Source organism: Phalacrocorax carbo, chromosome 1, assembly GCF_963921805.1.
Source record: "Phalacrocorax carbo chromosome 1, bPhaCar2.1, whole genome shotgun sequence".
In the NCBI taxonomy this organism is placed as follows: domain Eukaryota; kingdom Metazoa; phylum Chordata; class Aves; order Suliformes; family Phalacrocoracidae; genus Phalacrocorax; species Phalacrocorax carbo.
In genome coordinates this window covers 216,685,517-216,712,627 of record NC_087513.1, presented here as the reverse complement: position 1 = coordinate 216,712,627, position 27,111 = coordinate 216,685,517, and the positions used below count along the sequence as shown (strand labels likewise).

Here is a 27,111-nt window from a genome sequence, read left to right as displayed (position 1 = left end):
TGGGACTTGGGGCCATGGTTTAGGAGGCCTGGGGGCGTTGGGTTGGGGGTTGGCCTTGATGGTCCGAGAGGTCTTTTCCAACCTTAATGATTCTGTGATTCCAAGTCTCTCGTATCTCCAGACAATGCCATTCTCATGTCAGAGGTGCAGCGCCTCACACAACAGGAACATCACCCATAAATGGATTTACTCAATGTCAGGGCAGTAAACCAAAAATACAACCATGCTGTGCAACTACAGTGTGATTATGAGCTATTCCCTGATGCTTCAGAGGAGAAGGACAGGACAGTTCTTAACCGCAACCTCGGATTTCGTATTAGTGCTTTCAGAAAGTATTGGGGGGTGGGGGGAAGGAAAGAGGTTTATAGCATTATAGAACAAAAGAAAACAAATTTAATAATCATTTCTCTAACAGCAAATGTGCAAAACCCTCTGAAGACAGCCAAGATAGGAAGCATTATATAAACTAATATCTAGGATTGCTACTAACAAGCGCTGCATGAGCATAAATATTACTGAACTGCAAAAATACTCCACAGACATACATCATAAAATCCATTTTAAAATCCCTGGAAATGCTCGGTTGTAATTTGTTTGTTTACCTGCGATGAGTTAAGTGAAGCAACAAATATCACAGGGGTTTTGTCAGCACCTCATTAAGTTACTAACTTAATAGCCTGTACTTTTGTCTATTTTTCTAATAAAAATTATCACGAGGATGGATTTTTCAGAAACCACAACACTGACGTGGAAAATACATCCCGCAGCATGGCATCGTTTTGCAAGAAGAGAGCCAATTAGAGGCACATGAAAAACCCATCAGCTCCTTTAGCTTACCGACTCTGCGGTCTCGCCGCAGAGCGCGGATCACCCTACGTTGCAGAAGATTAATTTCTGACTTTTTATTTAACACGGAGACACCTGTCTTCAGGAAAGATCTGACAGAAGCTGACACCAGCAGCAAGACAAACTGCAAACTCATTTGCATCCTCTTTAAGGCCACCTTAACACCAATGTTGGCAGTTTTTTTGATTTATTATTGAAGTAGGAATACCCAATCGAACAAGCAATGTGTCATGGTGTTTGTTCACAGGGCCATTGGTGTACGCACTGCTGTACGGAAAGAATTAGGCGGGTGCTGACAAAGTTTACAATGCGTGAAACAAGTATAAAGTCTATTCAAAATTACAGACAATAACCAGAGGGTATGAGATTCTTAAACAGCATAAAACAAGAAGAAGAAATAAAAACTTTATTTCTTCAGCTAAAATGGAAAAATTGTGCGTTTGGCAGACTTCGTACACCGTAAGCATTTGCTTGGTTAGCTCTGTTCTGAACAGAAATTATAATAGATTTAACATTAAATCTAGCCTTATATGCCCCATGTAACCTTCAGCACGCTCCGGTGAAACACAAGACTCTGCAACACAAATGGGTGAACTAGTTGCTGTTTAGTGACTTGCTCATAACCCCACGGTTCAACACAACGACAGCAAACTCAGCCCATGAGTCCCAGTGCCCAATTTCAGATAACCACGAGATACAGGAGAGCAGACAGCAGTCCCAAGAGAGAGAGAGCAACCCCCTCTGAAAGTAATTCAAAACTGCTTCTTCCTAATTTCTCTATTTCTGTACTAACAGTACAAATTAATCCTTAAATACAACTTTTTTGCTTGGCCTCAAAGCCATGCCATGAAATACTTCCATGAAGCTTAGCTTTAAAATAATTCGTATTAAAAGAAATAAGTATTTGACAAAGATTTGTATTAGTTCGTATATTAACTCCATCAATTGTATTATTTGTATTTGTATTATTCTGTGATTCTATTATATCCATCCAAATATAACACAAAGAATAAGATGTGAAATAAATATTTTAAAAGTATGCTTTAAAGGAGAGGAGAAATAGTCCTCTCCCACCCATAAATACCTAAACAGTTTATTTCAGCCGCAGCGGAGTAGCTGTCTTTTTCATTATTTCTTTTAGTTATCTGATTTCACGCATCAAGGCAAAGGAGATTTCCTGTAGGAATCATAGGATATTTTTATCCTCCAAATAGAGCACTTCATATCACGCAGGAATCGCGCGGGGCGCACCTGGACCTCACAGAGGCTAGCTCTTGCACGGTGGCCGGCCTTCCTCCGGAGGATCAAACCCTGCTCTTCGTCACTTTGTCATTTCTCCATGTTTCTGCCGTTCTGCTTAAACCTACATTTTTGGACAGGGCTGCTGAAGTGTTCTGTTCAGCATCCTGAGTCCCTCCTGAGCTCAGGTCCCCATAATTATTGCCAGCTTCCTTCCCTTCACTCTGCAACTGTAACTTTCCTCCCTACAATCTAGCTATAACCTTGCTGCAATCATCTTGCTCTGCTTGGAATATAAGCTTCTCCCTCACACCTTTGGAGGTAAAATTACTAAATTCCCTTCAAAGTCATCCCATGCGCAAGCCATTTTCTCCCTCTGACTCATCGCTAGAGAATAAAGCTTTTGCTGAGGTTGTTCTTGTCCAGTCAGTCCTCTATAGCTGCCATCCACTCAGCTGGACACTGGGCAATCTTCTCTCACAGCTTCCAAAACATGTTCTCACTCCTGCTTAAAAGATCTGACATCTGGACTGGACTATCCCAGATCTTCCATCATCTGAAGCAGGGACTTAAGTCACCTGGCAGAGCTCACCTACTGCACAGCTTCGCATAAGCGTCTGCCACTGAGAAATAACATTTAAATATACCCCTCTCTCCCCCAGCCATGCATTGAGGTGCCACCTAGATAAATCACGACACATTAGGCCCTCCCTTCAAACACAGATGGCAAAAGGACTCAGAGAAAAGGGCTGCTGAAGAGCAACCCCAGCACCAGCCGCCTTCCCCCAGCACAAAGGATACTCCTCGGGCAGTAACACCTTTGCCTGCCTCCTTGCCGGGGAGAGGCAGCTGGAGACACCCCATCCAGACGCTGTTCTCCTGGGACACTGGTAAGGAAACCCAGCACACCACAGGGCCAGCCCGGGGTGCTGCTGGCCTGTGGCGTCATGTCACCATCCAGGGAGACCCAGCATGCTGTCGGCCACCTCCCCCAAGCTGCCACCCCTGCACAAAGATCCCCTCACCCTAAACCCCCAGCAAACAGCACCCGCTTTTCTCCCTTTCCCTGCCAACCCCTCCAGCAACCAGCACCCCACCCAAAAAGTTCCCTCTCCCACAGACCGCCCCCAAACAATCAGCACCCTGACCCTCAAACACCCCAGCAGCAAACACCCTAACCCTCGATCCCACCCCCAGCGACAAGTAACCCGCCCCCCAAGGTACACCCCCAGCTCCACTCAGCACAGGGCACCCCAACCAGCTCACACAGGGTGGCCCCTCACCCCTCTGCTGCCACCTTCCAGCAAAAAAGATCTCCTGCCTCTAAACCCCAACAATAACGAGGACCCCTCCCTCTAGACCCCCAATAATGAGCACCCACCCTCACACCCCCTAAAAACGAGCACTCCTCCCTCCAGAGCCCCTAAAACGAGCACTCCTCCCTCCAGACACCCCAATAACCAGCACCTCCTCCCCCTCCAGAACCCCCCCAGTAACGACCCCTCCCTAAACTGCCACCGAGACCCCTAGGCCCACATCAAGGAGCACCCCTCGCCCCACCGAGCATCCCTCCTCTGACGCTGTTAGCCTCTTGCTTCTTCTGCCCCCCGCCCCCCACTCCCCCGGGTCCCCTCAGCCGCTCCCACCCCTCCCCCACCTACCCCATGCGCATCTTGGAGCCGGACTGGCCGCCGCCACCGGGCAATGGAGGCCGGGGAGGGAGGCGGCCCAGGTGCAGCTGCTTCTCCAAGGCTGACATAACGACGAACGAGAAGCCGACGAACAGGGACACACCGCGAACCACCCACCCACAACCGGGCCGCCGGCTCCGCACCGGAAGCGGCCTCCCACCACAGCGCCGCCGCGCGGCACCACGGGAGAAAACCGCTCCCCGTCGGCACCCGTAGCGCCCCCCCTCCCGTGGCCTTCTGGGAAATGTAGTCCGCGCCTCCGTAGAGCGCAATAGGGCCGCGGTGCATGACGGGAGTTGTAGTCCCGGAGCGCCGGTTACCGGGCGGCAGTTACCTCAGCCTTTGGCGGGATGCGGCAGAGGAGGCCGAGGTCGCTCCCCCCGTCGGTGGGGGGTTCCCGGCGAAGGGGAGGTGGGTCGATACCGGGAGGGTGGCGGGGTGGGAGCGGCGGTTGGGAGCGTTGCCGTCGCGACGGGCCGCTTGAGGCCGCTCGGTCCCTCGTCCCCGCAGGTACCGGCGACACCCCCGCCTCCACCAGCCTGCCGCCGCTAGTGGAGGGCCCGCCGCGCTGCCTCCTCCGTTGCACCGTTTCCCGAGTCCTATGGACGGCTCCCAACTCGCCCGTCGCCTTCGTCCGCCTGAGGTGGTGGGGGGAGACCTCCGAGGGCACCGTCTTCCAGCCCGGGCAGCCGGCGGGGAGAACCACTGCCCGGTACGCCGTCCGCTGCGGGCCCAGGCAGTTCGCTGCCTACCTGACAGGTACGGTCTCAGAATCACAGAAGGGTTTGGGTTGGAAGGGACCTTTCAAGCTCACTAGTCCAACTCCCTGCCATGGGCAGGGACGTCTTCAACTCGATCAGGTCACTCAGAGCCCCGTCCAGCCTCACCTGGAATGTGTCCAGGGATGGGGCATCGGCCACCTCTCGGGGCAACCTGGGCCAGTGTCTCACCACCCTCAGCGTAAAACATTTCTCCCTTCGATCCAGTCTGAATCTCCCCTCTTTTACAGAATTACAGAATGGTTTGAGTTTAAAACCATCACCCCATGGCTTATTGCTACAGGCCCTGATAAAAAGTCTGTCCCCACCCTTCCTACAGCCCCCCTTTAAGTGCTGGGAGGCCGCAATAAGGTCTCCCCGCAGCCTTCTCTTCCCCAGGCTGAACAACCCCAGCTCTCCCAGCCCGGCCTCGCAGCAGAGGGGCTCCAGCCCCCGGAGCATTTCTGTGCCCCCTCTGGCCCCGCTCCAGCAGCCCCGTGTCTGTCCCGCGCTGAGGAGCCCCGAGCTGGAGGCGGCGCTGCAGGGGGGTCTCACAGAGCGGGGCAGGGGGGCAGCACCCCCTCCCTCGCCCTGCTGCCCGCGCTGCTGGGGATGCAGCCCCGGGCACGGGTGGGGGTCTGGGCTGCGAGCGCACGTTGCCGGCTCGTGTCCAGCTTTTCACCCCCATCACCCCCAAGCCCTTCTCGGCAGGGCTGCCCTCCATCCCCCATCCCCCAGCCTGTGTGGGTACCGGGGTGGCCCCGGCCCAGGGGCAGGACCCTGCACTTGGCCTTGTTGGACCTCATGAGGTTCTCCCAGGCCCCCCTCTCCAGCGTGTCCAGCTGGTAGAGGTAGAGCCGCTTTGCCCTGGCCAGGCAGGTCAGGGCTGGAGCTGCAGCCAAGGAGTTATTTACCTGCCAAGTAAACCCAATTCTCCTCTCAGTTTTGGCTTTTTAGGTAATTTTCTGGATTTGGGAGGCTTTTGTTCTCAGATTGGAATTGCTGACTTCAGTCTCTCTTGTAGGCAGGTTTATTGCTCAGGTCTGCAAGCTATCAAAGTCTCTTGTAGTCCCCATAGTGTCCGGATCAGATGATTTTTGGTATTATGCATATTATACTAAATTGGCATTTCAGATTTCTAAGGGTGTGATGCATAAAAAGATGCTCAGATGAGCTTGTAATTTTATTAAGGGACTTAATTTAGTGAAAGATCTGCAGGAAATTGATGCAAGCCTGACGTTTCGGCTGTCCATAAAACCTGTGCCTGCTATTGCTACTTGTAGAATCACAGAATGGTTTGGGTTGGAAGGGGCCTTTAAATGTCACCTGGTCCAACCCCCTGCCATGGGCAGGGACATCTTCACCTCGATCAGGTCGCTCAGAGCCCCGTCCAGCCTCACCTGGGATGTGTCCAGGGATGGGGCATCGACCACCTCTCGGGGCAACCTGGGCCAGGGTTTCACCACCCGCAGCGTAAAACATTTCTTCCTTGTATCTAGTCTGAATGTACCCCGTTTTAGTTTAAAGCCATCACCCCATGGCCTACCATAAGTAGTCCTTTTCTGGTAGGCTGGATATCTTGTACTTATTTATCCTTATTTATTATCAGTGTAACACTTCTTTGCTTGCTGCCTCATCATCACAACATCATGATACGACATTATGTTAACCTCTAACATCCCTGTCGTTTTAACAGAAGAGTTTTAACTGTCTTTAATTATGACCATGTTGCGCGAGACTGAAATAAAGCTGTTCGTAATTCTTGCAGATATGGGTGCGCTTGTCCTGGAATTAGTGACCAAACTTGACCATCTTCCAATTGGCAGAGTGGAAATCACCGGACTGTCCCAGCTCTCTCCCAGCCATCCGATCAGTGGGTTTTTCCCCATCATTTCACCAACATCTGATAAACTAGGAGAGATGCAGGTAATCCTTACATCTTTGCTCTTTATTATAAATTGTATTGTGGTAACACCAGTATAATCCGGTGCCAGGATCAAGCTGTGCTCCCTACACTGCAGACCTGGTCTCTGTCCAAGGCATTCATGAACGAAGGTAGCAAATGAAAAATGAATGCTGTCGGGTCAACTCTGTTTTGTTTAGAAGGATGTGTGGCATTGGTAGTTCGGCTTGATACAGAAAATTTGTAGTCTCTACGCTGAGAGTGAGTTTTAAGAGTGGATTTAAAAATGGATGCTCAGTTCTAACACTTCTCCGTGGCCTCAGTGGGCTGAAGCTGTAGCAGATTGAAATCCAGTGTTAAGAAGGTGGAGTTATGTTTTGCAGCCCCAGCTCTAGACAGTTTTTGCGAAAGATACCTGAAAGGTATGCTGAAAGATGCCTGAGATTTGAAGACATGGAATGTGAATTAAGTAGTTATAAATATGTCAGAGTTTTGCAACATTTCATAACTGGATGATATAAATCTCACTCTGTGTACAAAAGCAACGGTTTTCCACACCATGAAATCTGGAATTGAAAGAGTGTGCATTGCACTCAATTAAGAAAAGAAGAAAATACTATTTTCTTTCTTTATATTATTTGTTCTTTATAAATCATGATAAATAATAATAAAAAATAAACATTATTTATTTTCTTTATATTCTGTCTTTCAGGTCTCCCTAGTTCTAGAACCTCTGCCAGAATTGTATGACACCAGCAGCTCTATGCCAACCACAGATGCAAGCTCGGATATCGCTCCCGCTCAGGGAAACAGCAAGCCCCGGTTTCCTGCTCCGTCGCACAAGCCCAGGCAAACACGGGTGACTATTGCTGACCAAGAGATCGTTAACAATAGCAAAGCCACAACTCCCAGGTACTGAGGGGGGATCTCATCAATACCTATAAATAGGGCGGGTGTCAGGAGGATGGGGCCGGGCTCTTTTCAGCGGTGCCCAACGCCAGGCCAAGGGGCCACGGGCACAAGCTGGAACACGGGAAGTTCCCCCTGAACATGAGGAGAAACCCCTTTGCTGTGGGGGTGCCAGAGCAGGGGCACAGGCTGCCCAGAGAGGCTGTGGGGTCCCTTCCCTGGAGACATTCACCCCCCGCCTGGACGCGGCCCTGTGCCCCTGCTCTGGGGGTGCCTGCTCCAGCAGGGGTGGGACGGGGTGAGCTCCAGAGGACCCTTCCAACCCCCATCAGCCTGGGATTCTGTGATCTTTGTTTTTTTAACCCCATGACAAAATTCTGGTTTATTTTGCAGTTCACACACTTTTTTTAATGTGATGGCTGTACACGTGTGAGTTATGGAATACTTGATCTGTCTGAACATGCATTTTCTATGAAGTCCAGAACATTCAGCATTTCAGAGCTTACAGGGACAGTTTCTCATTTGATATAAATTTGCATGCTATGTTGACTTAGTTCAAGCTATGCTAGCTGATGCAAGAGGTGCCACAAACCTCTTGCTTACAGCTTGAGTCGGTCTCTCTGATGGTATTGGTGAAAGATGAGGAGTTGGTAAAATAATCTGTCACGTTTCTTTTTGGAGCATGTACTGAAGGGGGGCAGCTGCAGTGCTAGGGAGGATTTGAAGAGGTTTGAATCCCTTTACAGATCCACTTTAGTTACTGAAATAACGTTTCATTTTTCAATAGGGGAAAGGACCATTTGCTCTTTCAAGAGAACTCTGAAAACATAAAGGACGCTTTTTCTGCTTCTCATCACTGTCTGATTTTACCCGATGAATGTTTGAAAGTGGATTCTTCAAATCAGCAAGTGTCGTTTCCCAGCAGCTCTGATCCTGAAGCACCTGCTAGAACAAACATGCGGGTGCTCTCTTTGCATAACCCAGCTACAAAAGACCTGCTTTCAGGTTGGTATGGATTTGGCATCATCTTTTCTATTTCACAACAAATAGCTCTTGATAATATTTCAGGTGCCTATCTAGGGGTAAAGACGTAAGGAAGAGAGATACTTTGCATGCTCTCACTATATTATTTCAAACAGAAAATTATAACAAAAAGGTCTTTACATAAAAATGACTAATTTGATCTTGATGGAAGGTGGCCTGAGTATCCAGATCAGGCAAAACATGCTGTCCTAGCAGTAAGGCCGAGCTCTGGCCTGGAGGGGTAAAAGAAAAGGAAGCTCAGCTTCGCAGGCTGTTTAATGGTTCACATGACTTCCGAGGTGTCCATCAAAGGTGCCACTCACATTCACACAGGCCTTGGGAGGGTTTCTATGCCGTTGGCATTTTCAGATGGAAAATGGTTTCTTTTCCTTCACCTGGCAGTTAGCATCCCTTTCAGATCACAGACTGCCTGGACTGGATTCAAATGGGCATCAGAGTAGGGCACATTTCCGCCTGTGTTGTCTTTTGAGTTATTTTTTATATTTACAGAGGAGACCTAAAATTAGAATGCTGTTGAGACATCCTGAGGTGACAAGCTACGCTTCCATAAATGTATCTTGCTGCTGTATCTTAATAATGCCCCTCTAATGCCTGACTCGCTGCATGCCGATGAGTTGCTTGTACGGCTCCGAGTGGGAGGCAGGCAGAGGATTGCTCTCGCTCAGTCCCAGCTGTGCTATCTCTTTTATGGTGTGTAGCATGGGCTCAATCTCCAGTATGTCAAGATCTCTTTATAACAGCAGAAATCGGAAGTTTCCTGACTGTAGCTGGCACATTTCTTGTGTTTACACGTTGCTTTTAAATTGCATTTGAGTGCTGAGATTTCATCCTTCTGCTTATTTCTCAGCTCTTTTGGATCAAGGCAATAAACTCCGTGATGCCATGGTTGTTTCTGCAATGAAGTCTAGCCCGGACATGGAGATTGAACTGAATGAAGTGCCTCCTTTTATAGAGAGAGATGATTTCAAAGCACCAGCAAAGTGAGCTTGGGAAAGGGGGAAGTCATACTAAGTTGCAAACCATGAATTTTGAGACCTTATCAGGAAAACTTGAAATACTGAGGTTCATGTGATGAATTTTAGGCTTCTCATTCAAATGGGAAATTAATTTCTACTTGTGAATAAAAGCCTACATTTTGTGAATTGATTTTAATCATCATGGACTAAGCCTTGATTTAAGTAATTGATTTTAATTTTGTTTCACAGTGTATTTGTATTTAGTACAGAGTTATTTGATAAGGAAATGTTAAACGTTGATAAGGAGTAAGAGTATGATCAGGAACATAGCAAATTAAATGCTACTTCAGCGCAGAGAACAGGTTTTCAAAGAAATGTAATTAGTGACATAAATTGAGTACTTTGCGTAGTCTGGTTTGCATCTCTTGATGCCAAAATACCCATGAAAATTTGCATCTCTAACTGTGTCCTCAGAATTATAGTCATTATCTTCTTCCATAAGACCTTTCTTAGCAAGGCTGAAAGCAAAAAGCATTTGTGCCTTTCCAACTTGTAACTCCAGCCTTGTTTAGTACTAGGCTTAGTAAGTGATCTCGATTCAGTGAAATTGAAGTTTAGAAGTATTAAGATAATTGCGTGTTATTTACAGGAGAAATTTCAATCCCTTATTTTTGGAAAAAGTTTAACAACGTCTTTTGTTTCACAATAAACCAGAAGATAACGTCGTTGCCTTTGACAGTCGGTGATGCTATTGCAACCGCAATTTAAATTATTTCTGCTCAGACTATTCCAATTTGTTTAAAAGTAGGTTGTTTTGGACTTCCCAGGAAAAATTGGTAGAACATCATTTATAAACCTCTTGCTTGTCTTTCTCAGGCCCTCTCTCTTCTTGTTTGCAGCAGCTGTGCTTAAACTGCAAGATTGGGCCAACTTTTACAGTTGGACTCGATTATCTTGAAGGTCTTTTCCAGCTTAAGTGTTTCCATGATTCTATGACACACTGCAAAGTGTAACATTGTGGACGTGACTTGCAGCAGACTGCAGGGCTGCAGAAAGTTTTTGTGTATCTGGAGATTGAGCTGCAAAGTGGGGAAGGCTGCGCATAACCTTTGATTTTTATCCTTGATGGATTAATCTTGACCGCGCCTTAATACCTTTATTTTTCCTTTTACTGCTCTCTGTGCTGCAATCGCTGTTATCCAGGAGCCCAAAAGGCTTGAACTCAAATATTATTCCCGCTCCCGAAGATCCCCATCTCTTCGCACCTGAAGTTTCAGGTCAGCAATTTGATCTGAACTCTGAAGAGAGAGCAATACAGTTACTGTTGGGCAGGTGAGTGTAAGGCACCGGAGGTTCCTTGTTTGAGCACTTTATACTGAAAAATGCCTCTTGACTCTTCAAGTTCTCCACATTTCTGGAATGTAACCGGTGAATCGTACGTGCAAGTGATGGAGGTGTTTTGTACTACCTCAGCTTGCACTGAACTTTAATGCATGACAACCTGCATGGCTCAAAGTCCCTTGATGTAAAAATTATGTCAGAAAGATTAATGGCAATCTTTTTGTTTTATTAAGTTATTTAATAACTGTAACTATTGGGCCCTAAAATGTTAAGGAGCACATAAAACAAATACAGTGTTTCTTTGAAGAATTTGCTGTCTGTAAATTAAAAATAGAGAGAAACAATAGTTATTTTTAATCTTTCTCCAAATATTAGATTGACCTTTTTCTCTCATTTTCTGAGGAGTGATAGGAGTATAAATGGTGCTTAAGTTGTCTTTATCCAAATGAGGGATATGAAGCACAAGGCTTCTGTGTCAGATGTGGTGCAGAATTTCAGCTCCTATGTCTTGTGCCCTGCACTTATATTTTTCCCTGCGGTTTGTCACTGGCTGACGCTGAAGTGTTTGTGGGTCATAAAATGGTTTTGAACTCACAGCACAGATAGAAAACCCTTAAACCAAACAAAACCCAACTTGCTCCAAGCATGTTCTAAAGATACTTGTATTTACCTACTCATAATTTGTATTTTTTATTCATGGAATCACAGAATCATTCAGGTTGGAAAAGACCTCTTGGATCACCAAGTCCAACCCCCAACCCAACACCCCCAGGCCTCCTAAACCATGGCCCCAAGTCCCACGGCTACACGGTGGTTGAACCCCCCCAGGGACGGGGACTCCCCCACCTCTCTGGGCAGCCTGTGCCAGGGCCTGACCGCTCTGGCAGGGAAGGCATTTTCCCTCACACCCAACCTAAACCTCCCCTGACGCAGCCTGAGGCCGTTCCCTCTCATCCTGTCACTGGTGACTTGGGAGCAGAGACCAGCCCCCCCCTCACTCCAGCCCCTCTCAGGTAGTATTCATGTAGTATTAAACTGTTGTTAAGTATTACTGATATCTTAAAGCATTCCAAAAGTTGTAAAGTACTTATGGATAAATATTATAGGTAGATATTAATAGATATCTTTTTATGATGAGGGTCACCAAGTACTGGTTGCCCAAAGAGGTTGTGGAATCTCCAGCTTTGGAGATATTCAGAATCCAACCAGACGATTTTCTTACTTGGATCCTCTACCTCTGAGCAGGGCTTGGAGTAGGTGAGCTCCAGAGGTCCCTTCCAACCTCAGCTGTTCCATGATTCTATGGATATATGTTCACACCAGTGTTTTCACGTTGGGTCCAGAGCTGTTACTGCAAGACAGCCCGTCAGGTCGGGTCACAGACGTGTGTTAGGTTGGGCACAGTGCCGTGTAGGCACAGTTTGGCTGTATCTGGAGCCGATATAGCACCAGTCTGGTATAGAACAGACACTATTGCCAGAATTCATAAGACATTGATGGCACAACTTGCAACATTAAGTTATGTTTTTCTCTTGTCTCCACAGTGCTGATTTATCTCCTGTGCGTTTCTGGGATCGGACAGGTTCCCTGTTGGATTCTCTGTCCCTCGGGAGTGAGGTGTATGACAGTGAACTCAATGATCCCCATTACGACCAGAGTCTGCTAGAGAGTCTTTTCTACACGGCTCCTGTAAGTGGAGAGCAAAAGGAAGGTGCTTAATAGGTGGTCCCTAGGGGGAAGAAAATCAGAATCTGCATCAAAAAAAAAAAAAGGCTACAGATTTCGGTATGAGTAAGGCTTAATAAGCATTAAGTATCATGCAGAAGCTTGTGAGACCATTGCTTAAAACTAGTATTATTAAAAGAATACTATTACTACGATGTCAAGCAGCGAGTTTGGAAACTGCTAGGATTGAGGCTGTCCCTGAAGCCTTTTTTTTAATACTTCTATGAGAAATTTTGATACAATTTTAATTGTTTTGAATTATGCAATCCGCAAGTTGTTTTTTGCTTTATTTATCGTGACCATTATGTATCTTTCTTGGCAGTGGCAGTTAACGTCTTACTTTATGCGCATTATTTCTTTCAGAAGTCTGATTCCAGTTTAAGTGATTTCCTCAGTGATGATGATGTTAACGCCTCCAAAAAAATAACCAAGACAGAAACTCTCAAGAAAGCTGATCCAATGAATCCACAGAAGGATTCTAATGCCTTTGATCGGGAGGTGACAGAAGTCAAACCGAGGTAAACAGTTACATTAGTGATGTGTTTTGTGGCATCTTGCTCGTTGTAAGCGAGCATTAGCAAGAATCAGACTAGTTATTGTGCTCAGTCATTATTATCACGCGATTCACTGAAAATAGGTGTTTTGGTGGGGAATTTTCATAGCGTCTCTGGGAACGATGGAGCGTCAGCATCCCCCAGGAATTGCTATATGTTGTTAAAGAAACTACTGGGTTGCAATTAGTTAAAATCACAAGTTTGCCAAAAATGCAGTGAGCCAAGGAATAACATTTTGAAGCGTGGAAGCAGAAATGCTGAGGCCTGAGGGGGCCTCTCGCCTGAGCTCTCGCTCTGTCTCCTGAAACGATAATCACTGTATAGCCTTCATGATAAATTAGTCCCTGTGCTGGAAAAAAGCAGAGTTCAGACCAGCTTTGTGCAGTTCTGTGGGCTTGTGTATGTCACAGATGTGAAATAACTCACATCCTATTATCTGTCTTTGCACAATGTCTCTAAGTGTATAAGATTTGTATCTGCTTTAGAGGGACAGAGTTCACATCAGCAGAGTCTGATTCTCTCCTGATTTGTGTTCTCTCCTGTGGCTACAGGTGATAAACGCCTGTTCTAAATTGTATTCCCTTTTTTCCATGACAGAACCAATAAAACAGTGCCCCTAAAACTGCAGTTATCAAGCTTTACTTGTACAACACCAGTTAAAATTCAGATGTTATGACTTTTTTTCCCCCTAATTCAGCCCCAAACAATTATTTCTGAAACTTTTCTTACAAATACTGCTAATTATTACATTCAGGTACAGTTCATATCTCCAGAGGTACCAACACAAACCCATTTACAAGTCAATTCTTATAAATAAAGGGCGAGTGAGATTTTAAATGGTGACAAAAATCCTGTTGCTGTTACTCTGCAGCAGTGACTTGTCCATGTGTATAACCTTATCCCCTCAGGTTGTTTTTTTTTTTTGTATATGGCATTAAATAAAGCTTTTCTTTTTGAAGAGTGGGACTGCATAAGATTTTTTCTAAACTCCAACAACGTGGAATATGTGCCTTTCCCCCCCCCAGTTATGTACCCTAGATATTGTGTATTGTAAGATTTCTGTTACGGAGACTACCAAATTTGTTGTAAAAAATACATTTAAAATGTGTATTTTAATGAACCACGAGCAGTTTTTAAATAATATCACACCAAGCTACAATATCGAGTTGCTGGAGCGTGTCCAGAGAAGGGCAGCGGGGCTGGGGCAGGGTCTGGAGCACAAGTGTGCTGGGGGGCGGCTGGGGGGGCTGGGGGGGTTTAGCCTGGAGAAGGGGGGGCTGAGGGGAGCCCTTCTCGCTCTCTGCAGCTGCCTGAGAGGGGCTGGAGTGAGGGGGGGGCTGGTCTCTGCTCCCAAGTCACCAGTGACAGGGTGAGAGGGAACGGCCTCAAGCTGCGTCAGGGGAGGTTTAGGTTGGGTGTGAGGGAAAATGCCTTCCCTGCCAGAGCGGTCAGGCCCTGGCACAGGCTGCCCAGAGAGGTGGGGGAGTCCCCGTCCCTGGGGGGGTTCAACCACCGTGTAGCTGTGGGACTTGGGGCCATGGTTTAGGAGGCCTGGGGGTGCTGGGTTGGGGGTTGGCCCCGATGACCTGAGAGGTCTTTTCCAACCTTAATGATTCTGTGATTCTGTGATTCCTTCATGTGGTCGTGTTAAGAATGTTTGTGTAGTCCTGATTCTTGGTTTCATCTCTTCAGCTCTCCTACCAGACCACTTGCTCTTCCAGAAGATCACACAGAAGCAGCCCACGTCACATCCTTGAGTGCTGACAGGCTGGCATTGCTGGGGCGAATACACCTGGCCAGAGTCATCATTGAAAGCTTGAAAATCCCTCCTGAGAGCATCCAGGTTACACCGAGGAAGAAAGGCGTAATGGGGAAGCCTCCGAGGCCTGCCTCAGTTAATAAGTGGTAAGGGGGCTTGTTTGTCACTTGTTCTTTGTGCCTTTGGGGGAGATTTTGCTGAGGTCTGTTGTGTAGTCCAGCGTACCCAAGCTCTCCAGGCTCCTGAGGTCTTCCCATTTCTCGGCTTCTCTCAGGAAATTGTATACCATAGACTTCTGAAAGTTAGAGATGCGAATATTTTATCCTGGTGCGGGCTCATTTCAGGCTGTGCTTTTTCTGGGAGTCAGGAGAGGTACAAATGTGCCTTGTTCATGGCAGTAGATTGAAAACAAAAGGGGATTTTTTGTGGAGGAGAGTCTGACTTATACGTAATCTATCGAGAATTCATAAAATAGGTAATTCAATTATTCTAAAACAATAGAGTAACTTAACAAATTTTGGGTATGAAACTTGCCTGCTCTGTTCAGTTTCATTATGTACATTAGGTTTTTTGATGGATTGTGATCATCCAGTCACTTTTTCATTCACAGTACCTTCTTTGTTGAGTACCACTTTCCTGTGGGAGCCTCCAAGGATGCAAAAGGACAGGTCTCCATAACAACAGAAGTAATTCGAATAGCTTCAAGTAAAATCACAGATGATGGTAAGAACGTTATTTTTTCCTCTCGTATTCAGTTTTGTCGACTGCTTCATTTCTTAGAAATTACTTAGTAGCATTTTTTATGTATTTTCTTTGCTGCCTGAAAAATACAGTGTGATTAGTGGCACCTCTGCCAACAGAGCCGCTGTGCTGCAGGCAGTGGAACACTCCTCTCAGGGAGAAGAAAACCAAGGGATTTTTTTTTTTTTTTTGCTTCCAAGAAGTATTCATATCGAGATTTTCAAACTTATTTTCCTAGGGACATAACAGCAGGTCAGTGAGCCCCTTCCTTCATTTCAACATAAAACTAATATCCTTTCTGCAGTAGTATGAAGGTGATAAAGCACGGTTAGAAATATCAGAGATACTTTTATCTTAAAGAAGTAATTCTTCCAGATGTTGACATATGTCACGTAACATCTGCAAGAGCTCAGAGAGTCTGCTGGATCCCAGAGGTCTTGACAAGTCAGTAGACATTAATCTCTTTATTGGGAGTCACCAGTGTTTGTATCCCTGAGAACAATTTATGTTAGGTTTCTCTCCTCAGTGAGCGGAGAATGCTGTATGAGCCAGATCCTCTCTGCCGAGTCTTCCCAGAAACCGGAATTCCAGGGCGACTTTCTAACGCCTCCCCCATATGGTCATTCATTGGCTTCTTGTCTTTCTGTGTGGCACCTGAGCGATCTGGGGGTGATTTGGAGTTCTCATGAGCATTCTCCCTTTGTGTCCAGACAAAACATCTGATTCTTCTGAACCTTAGCTCTTTGTAATACAAAAATAATACAGCCTCCTGCATTTTTTCTTGTGTAGTTAGATTCCAGCTCTTTGGAACCTAGGAACCTACCTAAAAACATAGATAGGGCTGTAAATAATATGAAGAAGCTGTCAAGCCAATGCGCTGTACCGTTATCTTTCCTGAGAGCTGTTTATCTCATTTATTAAAGATGCCTAATGGGGAAAATTCCACAGCCATCCCAGGCAAGCTGCAGAGGTGCTGCACTTCCTGTTAGAGAAGTTTCCTTATGTCTAACCTGAGTTTTTGTCATCACAAAAATACCTGCTTCATCCATTGTGACCAAGGAAAGCATACTACTTCAACACTGTGGTACTTCTCCTTGTTCCTCCCCTTTCTAGGCTAAACACCGCTTCATTCAGTCCTTTCTTGCAGGTGTTACTTTTCTCCTGAAGCTGCAGTTATTCTTGCAGCTCAGCTTGGACTCTCTCCATTGAAGTATATTGCTCAAAATGAGACAGGGTTCTCCCACTGAAGAAGGGAAAGTCTTCCTGTGTGCTAGGATGATGGAGACTTGGTATCAACTGCAGCCTTTAGATGCTGTTGTAATATTAATTTTGTCGTGCTGCCCTCCTGCTATTTTCTGGCCTTGGAAAATGAAGAACGGTTTACTTTGGGCTTGGTGTTAATAAATAATGCAAAATTAAGTGACTGTGTAACAGAGCGATCTCCACGGGAAAGTTTATTTATATTCAGTTAATTTTGAATATTTGTTGTTCCTGTGAGCCACAAAAAAAGAAGTAGTAAATTACCTGCAGAGTTGTAAGATAATTAAATAGGTTGAAACTTCAAGAGACCCTCGCTGAGGGCTCCAGTGACAGCCCTTCCCCCTTCAGCTCCAAGCCTTGCTCCATCTTTATCTGGCAGATGTGCAAATGCTCTCTGTTTGTTTGTCCGTCCTTCTCAGAAGTGCCGTCGCTTTCCCCTCATACCTTCTGGACTTCACGTGTCTGTACTCGCCCTGCATGTTCTCTGCAGAGACCGAAGATTTCTCTGTTCCTGATCAAGCTCAGAAGAGAGGTTAGCTCTGAGTCCAGTTAAGAGCTCACGAGTCTCTGTCTTCTTTGCAGCGGTGAAATTTCAGCAGCGGTTTGTGTTCCCTGTCCATTTCGGTGGAACAATGATAGAGCACTGGTGGAGCTCTGACCTTGCTTTTAAAATCTACATGAGAAAAAGCACACAGAAAAAGGTACTTGTTAAAAGCTTTTGTACTTTGCGTATTGAAAAGCAAAGAAATCTTTGCATTTCTCTTTCCTCCGAATACATACGCAGGCAGCAGTGGCTTTTCTAAGTCTTCTGCAATGCTTCGTCCCAGTTGCTGCCGTTTCAACTACCAGAGGCAAAGTAACGTGGCTTGACTTGAGCCACTTCTTAATTGACCATTGGCAGATATTATGAAGGGAAACGACACTGTGTGCAGACGCAGTAAGTTGAACTAAATTGCTGTTCCATCTTGTCACCCAACTAAATGATTTTGCGAGTTTGAGACTGACAGGCAAAAAAATTGTCCATCTCTCATCTTTAAAAATTATCTCTTGCTGTTTAAGCATATTGGATCAATTACAGGCATTAGTCTTCAGTGAGGGCGCGGCTTGTTCAGCAATTTAGAATGAGTTAATGTGGATGCCGTTGGTATCACCACTCTGCCTAGGGTAAGGGGAATAATAGGAGGTGTGAGGGAGTGGTGTAACTTGTGCGATTTGGGTGGGGGGGGAAGAGTAGCTTTCGTTTGGCTAAAAATACTTGCATAATCATCTGCATGTGATGAAGTCAGTGAGAGGTGTTAACGCAGCTTATGTTTTGTTTTAATCAACACCCATCTGTTCTAATAAGAGCTTTTCTTTTAATGGGTGAATAAATTGCATCTTTAAGTGTGGCAATTTTGCTCGGTTACTACCATTTGGGATGTTCGTTTTCGCATTAATCTGAAGCTGTTAACTGTAGGTGCTGGGAGAACTTTCCTTATTGTTGTCGTAGTGATACTTGAAATTGGAACCAAGGGAAACTTCCCTGCAAATCCCCATTGGTAAAACCAGTGGTACAGGAGTGGGGAGGGTGAGTGGCTGACCGCGGTTTCCCAGGAGGCTTTTGTTTCACAATATGCTTTTAGTTCTTTAAACCTGACAGAAATCTTGCAAAATGGGTTCTTTTTCTGCCCTCAGCCAGTGGCCGTTGGCTCAGCAGCGCTTCAGTTACGCAAGGTTATTCAGTCGGAGTTGCTCGCTGTCAGCTGTGAAATACCTGTGGAAAAAGAAGGAGGCCAGACACAAGTTGGACCACTAAAGGTATGGGTTTTACCATACCGGGTTTGAGTTCAATGACCTGTTGTTACTAATTTTGGCTGGATGTTCTCTCTTTTCCACTCCACCACCCCCCCCTTAATTTTTCCTCCTCTTCCTTTTCTCTCCTTTTTTTTAATTCACCAGGTCTTGGAGGTGAAGGTTTGTAAGACCGATACAAGATAATATGAACCCTTCTTTCCTTAGAGTTTTGGAGAAATATTTTTAACCTCCTGCACATCTAAGAATGTTGCTGTGTGGCGTTTCCGTGGCTGCAGGGTAAAACGAGGGTCAATAAGCTCAGGCTTGGATACAGAAACCGCTCTACAGGCAGATTTTGAGTGGCACCTATTCAGGGCAGGGAGCTTTGGCTTCTGCTCCACCCGTGACATGAGCTGAGGTCTCTCCTGACGCAGAGGCCTGATGCTCCCTGCCGTTGGTACCACCGAGTCACTTCGGGAGTGATTTTCTGCAGCCAGAGTTTCTACCAGCATGCTCAACTTTGGATTGAGAAGGATTAACAGTCCTGCACATCACATTTGAGAGATTTGCCCGTTCTGAGGATAAGCAGCCCTCTAGATGGGCAAGTGAAGGTTTAAGAGAGTACTTGGGAATTTTACATTCAGAGCTCCTAAATCATTCCCAGAGAACGTGAGCGTGGACTGCTTCTGTCACTTTGTAATTCACAGGATGAGCCATGTTCTCTGTCACAGAGGCCGTGAAACTTCTTCCAAGGAAGCCATTCAGCAGGGCTGCTAGCAGAGGAGCCGCAGAAGGGTGAAACATAAAATGCGTGGGAGGAGTTAACTGAAGGCAGGGAGGAGAAATGGTGTGTTGTGCCGGAGCGAATGGAGTGGAACAGGGTCTGAGAGGAGAAAAGCGGAAGGAGATGTTGTAGGGAATTAATGAACCGAAGTTCAATGCAAGAATTTATGGAAGGGGAAGCTAAAACTTAAAGAAAACCTGGAACTGGTTGCCCTGTCTCTTAGGTTTCACTTGCTCAGTGTAATAGCTGCCTATCAGCAACGCGTGCGTGTCCAGCTATTCTGGCCGGGCCATGGAGGATATGGGTTGTCAGCCTCTGAGACCTCTTTGCATTTCTTGGGTTCCTTCTGACCGATGGCCTTCAACTCCTCATATTTGGATGTGCTCTTTATAGCCTTTAGGAGCAGATACTGTTTGGGATCTTTTGCTGCAGTATCTTGTCTCATCCCTTCTAAGCCATAGAGGCAAATTTCTTGAGTCTGTTTCTTTTTTTTCCTTATGTGGGCATTTTATGGCTCCAGTCCTTTTCTTTATCCTGTTACCTTATCTTCTGGGCTTCAGTTTGTTCCTCCCCATCATGCTGTCTTGTCACAGGAATAAACCCAGCAGCTCTGTAGCAATTAACACTTGCAATTCATTTAACCTTTGTTCTGGTGTTTCTTTCATTGCTTTCACACACACATTTTCATTCGCTCCAATCTCTGGCAAATCTCGACGACATGAAGAGGCAATTCAAATGTAGGACAGAGTGTTAAAAAAACAAAACAAAAGCCAAAAAACCCAACCTCAGGAAAAAAGAAGGCAAATGCAGTGGAATATGTAGACCATTGGAGAGAAAACAAAGGAGCCCACAGAAGGGAGAGGAATTAGGGACAGCTAACATATGCAGAGAATGTAAAAGTGAGACAGCAGTGGAAGAAAACACGTAGAAATACTTCTTTTTAATCATTTTTCTTGAGCAATCAAGCTGTAGCAGAGTGGAGCAAATGACAGTTGTGATACTTTGTCACAGTACTTTACAATTTGGCTAGGTAGGTGTTCATTTTTCAGTGATTAGTTTTAATTTTTTCCTTTCACCTGAAATTTTGTGGTTTTGTACTTCAGTTACTGCTTTATGTGATAGAACCGCATAGTTTATTTTGCAGTGACAGTTGTAGCTTGTGGCCAGTGTGTGCCTAAAGAAAAGCCTTCAGGGTGATGCTCTAACACAGTTCTTGTCCGAAACATGCAATGCCTTTCCCTGAGTTTATGTTGCAGCCTCTTGTCTTTGTATGAGGCATATCTTCTGGAGCGTGTCAGAGAAGGGCAGCGGGGCTGGGGCAGGGTCTGGAGCACAAGTGTGCTGGGGGGCGACTGGGGGAGCTGGGGGGGTTTAGCCTGGAGAAGAGGGGGCTGAGGGGAGCCCTTCTCGCTCTCTGCAGCTGCCTGAGAGGGGCTGGAGTGAGGGGGGGGTTGGTCTCTGCTCCCAAGGCACCAGTGACAGGGCGAGAGGGAACGGCCTCAAGCTGCGCCAGGGGAGGTTTAGGTTGGGTGTGAGGGAAAATGCCTTCCCTGCCAGAGCGGTCAGGCCCTGGCACAGGCTGCCCAGAGAGGTGGGGGAGTCACCGTCCCTGGGGGGGTTCAACCACCGTGTAGCCGTGGGACTTGGGGCCATGGTTTAGGAGGCCTGGGGGTGTTGGGTTGGGGGTTGGCCTTGGTGATCCAAGAGGTCTTTTCCAACCCTAATGATTCCATGATTCTGATCAGCCCACCTTGCCTTGCACAATGCAGGTGTCCTTAGAGCTCGCAGCCGACAACAAAGACTTCACTCGCACCGCTGCCAGGTCAGTTATGGCTGCACAGCAAGTCCCAGCTCATGCTGTAAGAAGTCCCCAGCTGGAATTCCAGGAGCCCAACAGGAAGACTGTAAATGCAGAAAGCCCTCGCTGTTTGAAACTGAACAAGTACGAGGACTCACAGAAGGCAGGAGCAGCTACTACAAACATTGTGCAGCCACCACAGGCTGTACCAACCTCCGTAGCCCGTAATCTGATGACACAAATAACCGCATCTGAAGAGGATGGGTTATTGCTGCATGTGCTGTTGATGGTGCCAGAGGGAAAGGATTTTGTTGTTGAGGACTACGGGCTCCACAGTTCTTGTAACGTGTATTTAAACTGCAAGCTGCTCAGCACCGAGGAGGCAACGAGGTCTGCTGTCGTATGGGGCACAACACAACCTGCCTTTAATTTTTCTCAGGCAAGTCACAAGTCTTCCGCTTAACGCTGTTTGAAATGTGCTATTCCACACCGACAAACTTATTTCAAAGATAAGTTACTTTTACATGTGTAGGAACTTCTCTGCTTGGCTCTGTCCGGTATATTAAAAGTATTTTCAGTATTGTTTTGGCTGCGCTGCACAGTTTGGAATGCAGTTCCTTGAATCATCCCAATATGAAATGAGACTTTTGAAGTACAAAAGAAACAGAAAAGTTTAGGTTAAAACTGAAAGAAAGTTGACTTCTCCTTTCTTTTTGGCAAGAAAACATGTTGCTGATGGCATCCTAATATTTGAGTGTAGAATTTTTTTGTTTGTTCCATTGCTCAGCGTTCTTTTTCTTCTCGATTGATACATCAGCAAAGAAGTGTGAGCTGCGGCCCTAATATGGGCCAGAGCCTTCCCCCAGCAAACAGCAGAATTTCACGCATTTAATAATGTTCCGAGTTTGTAATGTTTTATGGACATTTTCCTTGGGAAACGTCAGGATGCTCAAACGCAGTTGTTTTACTTCTAACGATACCTAGTGATTTGTGAGACTCCCAGCTGAAAGAGTGAAATGTAAAAACATAGCAAAAGATGTCTGAGAGTTGTCTGAAATTATTTATCTGTTGTTTAGTAAACAGGTGTTTAAAAATAAAACCAGTGTTTTTTAAGATAGCATATGATCATATGTTCAAATTTATCTCCATTGCATTTATTTTCCTGGCTAGCTCTCTTCCAAGCCTACCAGTTTTCTGAAACTTGTTAGGCGAGTATGCATTTCATTCTTCATTTCCATTTCTAACGAGCACAGTTCTGTAGACTGGAATAATGTAGCGTTACCAGACCACTCTGTACTTACCGAATAGCTTCCAGTGTATTCTGTGTGCTAATTCTGCGTTCAACTCTTTCAGGTGATGCCTTTTTCGTTGACTTCCAAACACTTGGAGCGGCTGAAGAACAACGTCATGATTATTGAAGCATGGAACAGGATGGGAAGCCCTGGCTGTGATAGACTGCTAGGCTTAGCGAAACTTCCTCTGCATCAGTTTTACATCTCATTCAAGTAAATGTCTTTGTCCCATATTTACCGGGTTGGGGTATATCCTAACTGATGCTCAGAGAAGGAGGGAAGGGTGATGTCTGGGGTTTGTGTGGGAGGGTTCTTAATTATACTTTATAGTAAAGGAGGGAGCTGGGGAGGTTTAGCCTGGAGAAGAGGAGGCTGAGGGGAGACCTTCTCGCTCCCTGCAGCTGCCTGAGAGGGGCTGGAGTGGGGGGGGGGGGCTGGTCTCTGCTTCCAAGTCACCAGTGACAGGACGAGAGGAAACAGCCTCAAGCTGCGTCAGGGAAAGTTTAGGTTGGGTATTAGGAAAAATTTCTTCACCAAAAGGGCTGTCAGGCGTTGGAACAGGCTGCCCAGGGAGATGGTTGAGTCTCTAACCCTGGAGGTATTTAAAAGAAGGGTAGACGTGGTGCTTGAGGATATGGTTTAGTGGTGGACTTGGCAGTGATAGGTTAGCGGTTGGACTCGGTCTTAAGGGTCTTTTCCAACCTTAACGATTCTATGATTCTAAGATTCAAAGGCATTTTGTCCTGCCAAGCTTCCTCTGGCACTTTCCTTCACTGAGCAGTGTATGGGTAAGTTCCATTGTCCTCGTACAGAAAGAAATATGAGTAGACTGTGAGAAATAAAGACATTGGACTGCATCAGGTTTGGAGCCAGGTTAACTTGGGGTCCTGTGGAAGAGTAAAACTAGAAGAGATCAAAATGACTGCACGGGGCAAGTGTGGGGCTTTCCACTGGTGATTTTCCAAGCTTATAACCAGTTGAGTGATTTTGTTCCTGATTATGCTCTGCGTAGATCCCGTTGCTGGGGATGCTGGCAGTTTGCACAGCACAGGATAACGCTTGTGGTATCAAAAAGGTCTCTAAATACTTCATGTTTTAATTGTCATCTTATCCAATGAGCCTCTCTGGAGCTCTTTGTTCTTTTTGGTTCAATGTTTTGGCTTCTTGTTCAGTCAAGTACTATGCCTGCTTAAAACAATTTAAATTGATGGAAACACTGGACAGAAGAGGTTCTTTCTAATGCAAAGGAATAATTCCTTTGATTTTGGTGAGACTGGTGATAGGTGGAAATCAGATGGTGCTGGAACTGACCGGCCACTACTTTGTTAATTATTAGCGTGTCGTTTGTATATTTTTTCAGTGATCCACTGTAGTTTACTTGTGTATATCTTCTGTGTATGCTTATTTTTCCATTTCTCTGGGAGGCTGTCCCTGTTCCTTCTTCTCTTCCCGCCCAAGTCCATCCCCAAAGGCACACAACAGCCTCATAAAAATATAATGTGGCTACTGTATATTAACAGGAGTCTTGTTCCAGTTCATCCCCTCACTCATAGATTTCTAGGCTGGCTTAAAGCTAAGGCCAGGTTAGTTCTTGGAGAGCTGTGCTTTCTCATTGCTGCAAATAGCTCATGGGTCTGTGCTTTGTAGAAGACTAATGTAATTGAGATGGATTTTGGAGGAATGTTTCTAACTGGTTTCTAACTGCGTTGAAAGCCCCATCTAAAACGAGCTTTGTGTGATCATGTTCGTGTTCAGATGGTTTATGCTTATGCTGGGGCTTTTTTGTTCTTTTTTTTTTTTTTTCAATCTGTTCTAGAGATCCAAAGATTTCCTACCTGCTTCTCCAAGCCCAATATCCGGTGGTCGCTGTGGACAGCTATATGCCTGTGATAGATGTTTTTACCGGCAGTAGAAGTGGAAGCCTGAGGGTCGTTCTGGCCATGGGTTCAGCTGATCAAATAGTGGCACTGCAGAGGCTAAAAAATGAAGAAGGAACGGTGCCTCCCGTCACACAGCGCCCTTCCCACTCTCTGGACCCTCCTCCTACAAAGCCCACAGCGGTATTGTTCAATACGTTCCCGTTCTTGTTAGGGTGATGAATGAAAAGGATTTTACCAGTGGGTTCACTAACGGACTGGCGATCCCCAATCTCTTGATGCCGTAGCCACTTTTGTTATAAATGATCATGTTCTTTGGAGAATTATATTGTTTGTGCTCTTTTCTTACCCACTTTCCCTCACCAGTCTTGACATTACTGCCCTTGTTACTGCCCTGCATATCCACTGCTTCGGTCTACGTGACAAGTGCAGGAAAAAAAAATCTAGAAAATCTTAACATTGACGGCCTTATTCTGTATCATACAGGTTCTGCCACTACCTTTGAGCTGGATGTGTATGAACTTTCGTGCTTTTTATGTGCTGTGGTTTTTTTGCTCTTGCAGGAAAAAAAATCGCATTTCAATTTTTTCCCCAAAAAAATTTGCTTTCAAGGTTTCTGTGAACTTTAGGGAGAAAAGAGCAGATTGTGGTTCTGAGCCCCCCGTCTCAGGCATCTTAGAATCTCATGTTCCCAGTCCTCTTGTATGCTGTTTCCTAAAGAGTCATCCTCTCCGTATGGATTTCCTTTGTTTTCTTAGCAGTTAGACCAAGACGGGGAAGACCTGATGGAGCATGTGTTTGAGATCCATGTGGAGAGTGTGAAAGGACTCACCCCCTTACAGTCCACCGTCTGGGGAGAGGCTGACTGCTACATACAGTACTATTTCCCAGTTCAGGAGGCTGGCTGTGGTGCGCTGCAGGGAACTGAATTGCACGAGGATGGTACGTTTCTTTTATAATCCATCCTTATTTAGAGCATTGCTCTGGTTAAATATTGTTTAGTAATGTTCTCTCTGCTTAAGTAAGAGGGTTTGTATTTCTCTGAGCTTCTGTAATGCAGCCAATGCTTGCTTTCCTCAGATGATCCGCGTACAACTGGCCTTGGGCTGCGTCAGTAGACTAAAAGCCTGCTTTGTCTGAGGCAGGCGGTGAAGTTCCCAGCAAAAAGATACCTAGTTCTGAATCTCTTCACACGGTACCTTTTTGTTAAAGATCCAAGAGGGCTTCGCCCAACTGGTCCTGCAAAGATGCAAGAACAGATTCATAGGGAATACTAAGACTGTGTACAGTTAAATTCAGTGAAGGCTTTACATACACAGACCTTTCAAGATGCTCATTTTCATGGATACACCAAGAGAAGACTTGGCTGTTCTAGAACATTAGAATTATAGAGGAGTATTTAAATGAGAAGTATTTGTGAGGAGGGCTGAGGGGGCTGGGGGGGTTTAGCCTGGAGAAGGGGAGGCTGAGGGGAGCCCTTCTCGCTCTCTGCAGCTGCCTGAGAGGGGCTGGAGTGAGGGGGGGCTGGTCTCTGCTCCCAAGTCACCAGTGACAGGGCGAGAGGGAACGGCCTCAAGCTGCGTCAGGGGAGGTTTAGGTTGGATGTGAGGGAAAATGCCTTCCCTGCCAGAGCGGTCAGGCCCTGGCACAGGCTGCCCAGAGAGGTGGGGGAGTCACCGTCCCTGGGGGGGTTCAACCACCGTGTAGCCGTGGGACTTGGGGCCATGGTTTAGGAGGCCTGGGGGTGTTGGGTTGGGGGTTGGACTTGATGACCCAAGAGGTCTTTTCCAACCTGAATGATTCTGTGATTCTGTGCTAAATAATTGCAATTGTAGAAAAGGACTTAGTGTGGATCCTGAGTGCTCTGAATTGCTAACATATATTTCCTCTGAAAAATGACAGTCAGTAACATTGTTCCATAGCATCTCCTGTGGACTCTGTCAGCTTCCAGCCACATTTAACAGGAGTTTTCAGCCTGTGGCTCGCAGCTTCACAGGACTGCGTGAATTGGTTGTAAAAGATTTGTGAAGTGAAACCCAGAAGAGCAAGCCTGCTGGCAGGAGGGTTTAACTTCTTGTCCACAGGTCCTGCCTCCTGAGGGACAGCGATAGAAAAGGGTCGAAACCCCCAAATGCAACCATTTTTAACCAGCCCTGTTTGACTTGTAGGCATCAAGTTACAGCCGTTTCGCACGACAACCACTTTGTGTGTCCCAGATCCCGTCTTTAATGATGAGCATCATCATTCTTTGTTGGTTCCTGCTGATGTCCCGGTCCAGAGGCTCCTGGTCAGTGCATTTATGGCACCAGGAGTGGCTGGAGGAGGAATCCAGTTTGAAGTCTGGTGCAGGTACAGACTAACATCCTGTTCTTTGTAGATGTCACAGCAATACAGAGAGTGCCATATCTGGTATTGAAAAACCTTTAGCTGTGGGATGGATATTTAATAAGTGAAAAAATGGTGAGGCCAGCAACATTTGGTGATGAATATCTGCATTTAATATGGCATTTAAGACATGTGTGCGTTTTTCCCCCCACAAGAGTGCTGATTACTCTTCCTCTTACAACTACATTAGAAAGTGTGTGCTCTTAGTTTGCTTTCTACCACTTTGTTATCAGTGTAGCGATGTAAAGGTAGTGTTTATACTCTTGGCACATCTAAATTTTACCTAATAGCACCCTGGCAGTGTAATTTCATTGTTTTGGGGTTTTTTTTCCCCCCTAATACAAGTCACCAAGTACAAACGAATATACTATAAAATGTTTGTAAGTGCAAACTGTAGTTTCTTTGGCAACTGAAACTAATTACTAGTGTGGAAAGCAGAGACCGTGAAGACAGGTAGCTTTGGAAAAGCATAATTA

The 27,111-nt window shown here is 45.9% G+C and overlaps 2 protein-coding genes across 8 annotated transcripts in view; one reads left to right on the top strand and one right to left on the bottom strand.

Annotated features, from left to right (window-relative positions):
• PPME1 (protein phosphatase methylesterase 1) overlaps positions 1–3,947 on the bottom strand; it is a 35,700-nt gene extending 31,753 nt beyond the window's left edge. For all 3 annotated transcript variants that reach the window (XR_010371252.1, XR_010371253.1, XM_064441583.1), the window contains exon 1: positions 3,747–3,947. Coding sequence is in view for 1 of the 3 variants with exons in the window: in XM_064441583.1 (XP_064297653.1) it covers positions 3,747–3,844 (98 nt within the window). In the remaining 2 variants the exon portion in view is untranslated. The remainder of the gene's footprint in view (positions 1–3,746) is intronic.
• A 126-nt stretch (positions 3,948–4,073) lies between these two features.
• Positions 4,074–27,111, top strand: part of C2CD3 (C2 domain containing 3 centriole elongation regulator) — a 59,804-nt gene continuing 36,766 nt past the window's right edge. For 4 of the 5 annotated variants that reach the window (XM_064441575.1, XM_064441574.1, XM_064441576.1 and 1 more), the window contains exons 1-18: positions 4,074–4,187; positions 4,287–4,535; positions 6,303–6,460; positions 7,150–7,349; positions 8,134–8,351; positions 9,238–9,370; positions 10,550–10,678; positions 12,232–12,376; positions 12,776–12,930; positions 14,659–14,871; positions 15,336–15,448; positions 17,309–17,427; positions 18,401–18,523; positions 21,053–21,520; positions 22,435–22,586; positions 24,190–24,433; positions 25,009–25,192; positions 26,419–26,599. In XM_064441575.1, coding sequence (XP_064297645.1) covers positions 4,127–4,187; positions 4,287–4,535; positions 6,303–6,460; positions 7,150–7,349; positions 8,134–8,351; positions 9,238–9,370; positions 10,550–10,678; positions 12,232–12,376; positions 12,776–12,930; positions 14,659–14,871; positions 15,336–15,448; positions 17,309–17,427; positions 18,401–18,523; positions 21,053–21,520; positions 22,435–22,586; positions 24,190–24,433; positions 25,009–25,192; positions 26,419–26,599 — 3,245 coding nt within the window. In that variant the 5' untranslated portion in view covers positions 4,074–4,126. The remainder of the gene's footprint in view (positions 4,188–4,286; positions 4,536–6,302; positions 6,461–7,149; positions 7,350–8,133; positions 8,352–9,237; positions 9,371–10,549; positions 10,679–12,231; positions 12,377–12,775; positions 12,931–14,658; positions 14,872–15,335; positions 15,449–17,308; positions 17,428–18,400; positions 18,524–21,052; positions 21,521–22,434; positions 22,587–24,189; positions 24,434–25,008; positions 25,193–26,418; positions 26,600–27,111) is intronic. The other variant, XM_064441573.1, reaches the window with a different exon arrangement.